This window comes from Palaemon carinicauda, chromosome 24 (genome assembly GCF_036898095.1).
Source record: "Palaemon carinicauda isolate YSFRI2023 chromosome 24, ASM3689809v2, whole genome shotgun sequence".
Lineage (NCBI taxonomy): Eukaryota > Metazoa > Arthropoda > Malacostraca > Decapoda > Palaemonidae > Palaemon > Palaemon carinicauda.
This window is the reverse complement of record NC_090748.1, coordinates 39,491,725-39,498,311: the sequence shown is the minus strand read 5'-3', so window position 1 is coordinate 39,498,311 and position 6,587 is coordinate 39,491,725. Positions and strand designations below refer to the sequence as shown.

Sequence of the window (6,587 nt, the reverse complement as noted above, 5' to 3'; positions counted from 1 at the left end):
CACATATGGGAAAAAGGATGAGATTACTAGAAATGGAGTCTCCATCTCCTGATTCAGAAGCATTGCAATCATTCAGAGCAAATTTTGAATGTTCGATCAGATCATTAGAGAGTGAAAACCTGGAGTTGAATGAGCTCTACACTATTTTGCTTCATAGTAAGTTGCCTAAGAGTGTTAGTGAAACTGTAAAACGCAGAAGTGGGGATGATTGGCTTGTATTATATACATTTAAGAAATATCTGGAAGAAGAAATTCACAATCTAAGATCTTTCGTCTCAACGGATGTAAGTAAACCTGGAACTTTATCAACAATATCTACGTTTACAGTGAATCAATCACAATCTGTTAGACCTAAGAACAAAGGAAATGTGACTAAATTTAGTTCTCAACACACAAGAAAATGTGCATTGTGTGAAGGCGAACACTGGTGGACACAGTGTAAAACTTATGCCAGTAGGGATAAGGAACCGAGTCGTCTCGGGTTTTTACGATTATGTTTTGTGTGTGCATCGAATAATCAATTTAGTGTAGATTGTGAGAAGCAAATTTATGGAAACGAATGCAGATTAAAACATCATCGTGTATTATGTGATAAACAAGAAACCAGCGAACCAAGTAAATCAACAAATAAATCAGCAAATATACCTAATAATAATGGTGTGCAGGTTCGAACACTTTCCGTAAGTGATCAGGGTCAGAAACCCAAGCAGAGGTCAATTTTACCAACAGTCACAATTGTGTTAAAAGGTAGAGGAAGACATTTGGTACGCCTTCGTGGATTATGGGACACTTGTGCAGAACGAACCTTTATCAGGAGGTAAGCACTTAAGGACGCACAGCATAGATCTAAAGGCACGGAAAAAATTGCCTTAAGGGGTTATTTGACAAGCAAACCTGTGAACGAGTATGAGACGGTTAGTGTTTCCATACCTTATAAGGGTAGATTGATTATTATGGATTGTATTGTGGTGGGTGAATTACCAGAGTATGCTAAGAAATTCAACGTTAAACGAAATTTGAAAACGTTGTGTAAAACCAAAATTTGTCTAGCGGACAAGGATTTCGATCGGCCTGTGGACAAGCAAGCACCCATTGATATATTGGTAGGCGTTGACAATGTCTATAACATATTACACCCCGGATTCAGAAAAACTGGAAAATTGATATTGTTACCTACCATATTTGGATATGTTGTGACAGGGTCCTGTAATGCCCCTCCAGTGCAGGAAACCCAGGTAACTGTGTTAAAGCTAGCAACTAACAAGGAAATAAATTTGAGAAAATAATAATTTGGTCTGATAGTAAAGTTGCCCTGGGATGGTTAGTGACAAAGAATAATTTGCCAGTATTTGTGAAAAATAGAGTATTGGAAATTAACTCTATAACTACGGGGATCGTCTTTTCTTACGTCACATCTTCAGGAAACCCTAGCGACTGGATTACTAGAGGAAAAAGGACAGAAGAAGTAAGAAATAACTCCTTTTGGTGTGAGGGACCTCCCTGGTTAAAATCAGAAAACCACATCTATCCGATTGACAGGACATGGGTGAAAGAAGCACAAGCACAGGATGAAGTTATTCAAGTCGATCTTGTAGGGAACAGTGAAAAAACCCATCTGCTGAACTGGGAAAGATTTAGTAGAGTGGATGAATTTTGTAAAACTATAGCTTGGATGAGGCGATTTATTCACAATTGCAAATCAACTGGCTGTAGAAAAATTGGAAGTTTAACGCTGGAAGAACTTCAACAAGCTAAAAATAAAATGATTATCCTCTTACAAAAGGAACATTTTCCGGAGGAATATAAAGCTTTGGAAAAAGGGGTAAAGTTTCAAAATTTACCTTATAAGTACAATTGAATCTCTTCTTGGAGGAAGTAATTATAAAATGCAGAGGAAGATTGGAACATGTCGCACAGGCGGCGAAAATAAAATTCCCAATCTTACTGCCGAAAAGTTGTTTTCTCACAAAATTGATAGTAAGGGTGCATCACTGTTTACAAGCTCACATGGGAGTAAATGCAACCGTGGCAAGTGTGAGACAGGAATATTGGGTACCACAGCTTCGCCAATTATCCAAAAGTGTAATTCATCATTGTATAATCTGTAAGAAAACACAATGGAGACCCTACCGTGTGAATATTGCTCCACCATTGCCAGAATTTCGGGTGCAGAGAAAACAACCCTTTAGCGTTACGGGGTTAGATTATACAGGAGCGTTGTTAACTAAGGAGAAACAGCAAAATCCTGAAAAAGCCTATATTGTGTGGTTTACTTGTCCAGTTACTAGAGGAATCCATATTGAATTAGTAAAAGATCTGTCCTGCGATTCGTTTGTTATGGTGTTCCGAAAGTTTTGTAGCCGTCAGGGATTTCCTTCTTTAATGCTAAGTGACAATGCTACTACCTTTGTATCGACTTCAGTTTATTTGAAAAACATGGCAGAAAGTTCCTTAGTGCAAGAACACCTGAATGCTATCGAATGTAAATGGAAGTTCATACCAGCCAGAGCACCTTGGTTTGGAGCTATATGGGAAAGCTTGATTGGTCTTTTGAAAACATGTCTAAAGAAAGTAATAGGTCAGGCCTTTCTCAGCTTTAGTGAACTTTCCTGTGTTGTGACTGAACTTGAAGCAATTATTAATGGCAGACCCTTAAGTTATACATCGGGAGATCTTAACCAGTTGGATATTCTGACGCCCAATCATTTGATTCTAGGATGTAGATTGAGATCTTTCCCTAGGGAAGTCATAGATTGGAAAGATGAAACTAAGGACCCTCTGTATGGCGAAAATAAGGATGTTGGAAAGCGATTTTTGTACATTACAAAAAAAAGTGATGACCTGTGGAAAAGGTGGGAGAGAGAATATTTAACTTCTCTCAGAGAAACTCATCGGGTAGGAATCAGACACGAATCTTGGCCCAAAATGGGAGATGTTGTGTTGATACACGATGAAGGACCAAGAAGTCGTTGGAAGTTTGGTCAAATTGTCAAATTACACGTGGGACCGGATGATGTCTTGCGCGTGGTTACTTTAAAAACCCCAAAAGGTCAAGTAATGAGACCTGTTGTCAAGCTATATCCTTTGCAATTATGGCAAGAGACTGACGTTGTCATATCTGAGAAAACTGATAACAAAAGCACCCGGCTGAGCAGGAAAACAGCACAGGTGGCTACTGACGCGAGAAGAGCCCTCATTCAAGCGGGACAATTATAACTGTAAATATTGTTTCTGTTTGCTGGGAGTGTATCGTGACTTACGATGAAATCACGATAGTGTATAAAAAAAGACCAGTAAACAGTCATTTATTTTTTATTTTGTAAGGGAAATATTATGAACATTATGCAATGTTAGATGCGTAGAAAATTATAATTGTTGTATTGAATTATTTTGTAATAATATGATATTTCTTTTTGTCGAAATTTTTTTTTAAGGCAAAATATATTAAATAGTTGTTTGACTCTAAGCAATCGTTAAAGAGTTGTTAAAGTTTGTTTCGACGAATGCGGGTCGCGCATGCGTGGATCTCAGTCGTCTTTGAGTAATGTAGCATAAAACTAGCTAGTACCGATATAGCTCTGTTACGAATTGGGTCATGGTGACTCTGCGGTATCTCAACGGGGGAGAGATAAATTAACACACCACCAAGAGAGTTCTAACCATCATGGATTAAAAGCTAAGTCAAGGTTTTATAAGTGTTTTGTTATGTTAGTGATATTGAAGGGCATGCATGCACGTTAGATATCGTTACTGACAGACATTTGTAAAATAAGACTGTACTTCGGGTTGCCGGTTAGGAAATGTTACAATGAATAGTTAAGAATTGGTAATAAATGTGAACATTTTTATTCCTGGTCAAATAATGATTTAAACAAACGCAATGTCTCCATATATTGAATGATAGGAAGAGAAAAGAATCCTTGAAAATCTGTTAAAGAACCTGGTAATATGCAAACCAAATTAGGGTAAGTTTAGGTTTCCATATTTATTGAAGATTCTATATGTTAACTATTTTGGATTCTTTTGAGTAGATATAAGCCTCAAGGGTAGCTATAAAAAAGTTTATTTTATCTAAGTATCTCTCACAAGCTTCCAAATCAATATTCAATTTTGATTCATCTTCCTCTTTTGCCCATAATAACTTAGCTATTTTAGAATCATAATCATTCAAGTCTTCAGCAAATCCATGAAATTTAGAGATAAGTGATCGCCGGTTAACTTCTGTACCCAGTTTACAATCTTAGTCACTTGACTGCGGATATATTTCCGAGAATTTATCAAAAGCGATAATTCCGACATCTTTGCTGATTGCTATTAAAACAATATTTCAGACAATCACAGAACAATCTATAGAGAAGATCTAACCCAACAGAGTTTAGACGTGCGGCGTCCCTGTATAACCTATTATCTAATCTACATGGACCCTCTACTCTGAACAAATAATTCTTGAAACTACACTTATTAATAAATTTATTAAGATAACGCCTCATTAACTTGAATTCTTCCACGCATGGGCTATCAAACCGATTTCTCCTTTCATAAAATCGGATTTCAATTTGAGATGCGATTATACAAGATCTTGGTAACCTGGATCTCAGAATCTTGTAAAATTCTTTGCAATTATTCTTTACCACTGACAAATTTACACGAGTCTTCAAATCATTACCTCCTAAAATTACCAACAAATAATCGGGGTTATATGTGAAAACGTCTTCTAGGAGAGCTAGATTACTAAAAAAATAATTAAATGTGGCACCAAGAAAACCAAGAAACTGAACATCAAAAGATATCTGTTCAACTACAATTGTTGAGCTATTAACCCTAAGCTCCAAATCTCTAACATAAGAATGTCCTAGAATTGAGTTTCATGACAATACCAAAACCAGAATTTAAACTAGGTAAAATTCAAGGACACCGTCAATTATAAACAAAATTTTAACACTGATAAATTCGAAAATTCTCGTACTTTCGTCATTCTCTCCACCAATCCTACACTAAACGAGACCAACCAGCAACCAAATTTCTTACTCGAGCCCCACGTTGGGCGCCATCTTGAAAATTGTACGACGGAAGGAATAAAACAAGTCCATTAAAAAATGTTCACTTTAATGAAAGGTTGAACTTCCATATGAAGTTAAATTTAGAACTGGTTGCTGGTGGGCTTGTTGTCAGAGAGAAGGATTTTCCTGTGTCAGAAGTAACTACAGGTATGTGTCTTCCTTCTCCTACCCTCCTCGCTTTTCAAGAAACCCTGAGGACATAAACGAAATATGAGTTTTTAAAAGGTAAAGGCAAGTTCTGCTAAATCACTCAATTCAATAACTGTAGTAAAATAAATAAGGTTTTTAAGGTAAAGGTGCAAGCTCTGCTATTTCACTCAAGTCACTAAACTCTGTAGTTAACTTTACAATTAATTTGAATTCTGAGCAATAAAAAATATATAGCCTACAAATTCTACCTCCAATTTAACGTGGCAATCACCTAACCAGGAAAGGCCTAATGATCCAAAAACTTCGGTGTAAATTAAACATTGGCTAATAAAGTAAAAACTTCCTCTAATCCTAAAAACTTTCATATGGTAACACGCAAAGTTACAGCAGTGATAAATTATGAAAGGTTTAAATACCAAATCCAGAGGGTTTATTAATTGGGAATCGAGTAAGGGAACATTTATCCACGATAAACAAATTGACAGGGAATCACTTTAGAAGTCAGCATATCTTTCGTAATGACGTACATTATCAATTCTATTCCTCGGAAATTCGGCGAAGATAGTGTCCAGATGTTACGACGCTTATGGCTGGTCTCGTCTTGTGCAGAATGGTGGAGAAAAGCTAGTATATGTTACTCCTCCATGATATGACTTCGACAACCTCTGGATATTATTACTCCTCTAATAGCCAGCCGTCCGACCAGTAGGGAAACCTTCTTTCAACTGTCTTTTTCTCTGCTGGCGATGCTTCCTTTAGTATTCGTATTACTGTAAATAACAAGACCACCAGCAGATAGTTCCGAAAGGGTCGTTAAGTAGTTTACACTTCAAAGGATTTACCGTCAAAACGAAAATATACAATATGAAGGGTTTCCCTTCAAGCGTAAATGACCTTTAGTTATAGTAATAATAATGCATAAGTTATCACTGGTTAACACAGGTTTACCCAAAAAGAAAATTAATAAACAATAGAATATATAATTAGCTAACCAACTAGCAACATGAAAAGGAAGAAAAACGTTAATTAAACAATTTTTAACATGTGTGTGTGTGTGATATTCTTCATTGATAATATTCTGTAATTGCCGTAATCTATTAAACGGGAACACATAAATGAATGTTCAACTTTTTGAGGTAAAGACACAAGATGGCTTCGTTTGACTGCTCAGGAAAACATTTTACTTGAACTCTTCAAGACGTGAAATCATTAATTTCCTGAAATGAAAAATGAAAAAAGAAACATCAAGGAAGAGTAAAACAACTGCATTTGGCATTAGGATCATGAGGGTCTTTTCTTGACCCCTGATTGAAAACTAATAAGCGCTTTTCCCTAGGGTAGGGGAAAAAGACGGGTTGGGACTTTGGTCAACTTTTG

General features: G+C 36.5%; 1 protein-coding gene across 1 annotated transcript; it reads left to right on the top strand.

The window, feature by feature from the left end:
- Positions 1 to 2,007: 2,007 nt before the first annotated feature.
- On the top strand, positions 2,008 to 3,216 carry LOC137618337 (uncharacterized). The gene has a single exon (XM_068348505.1). It carries the CDS (start codon positions 2,008 to 2,010, stop codon positions 3,214 to 3,216), a length of 1,209 nt encoding a protein of 402 aa, XP_068204606.1.
- Positions 3,217 to 6,587: the final 3,371 nt, after the last annotated feature.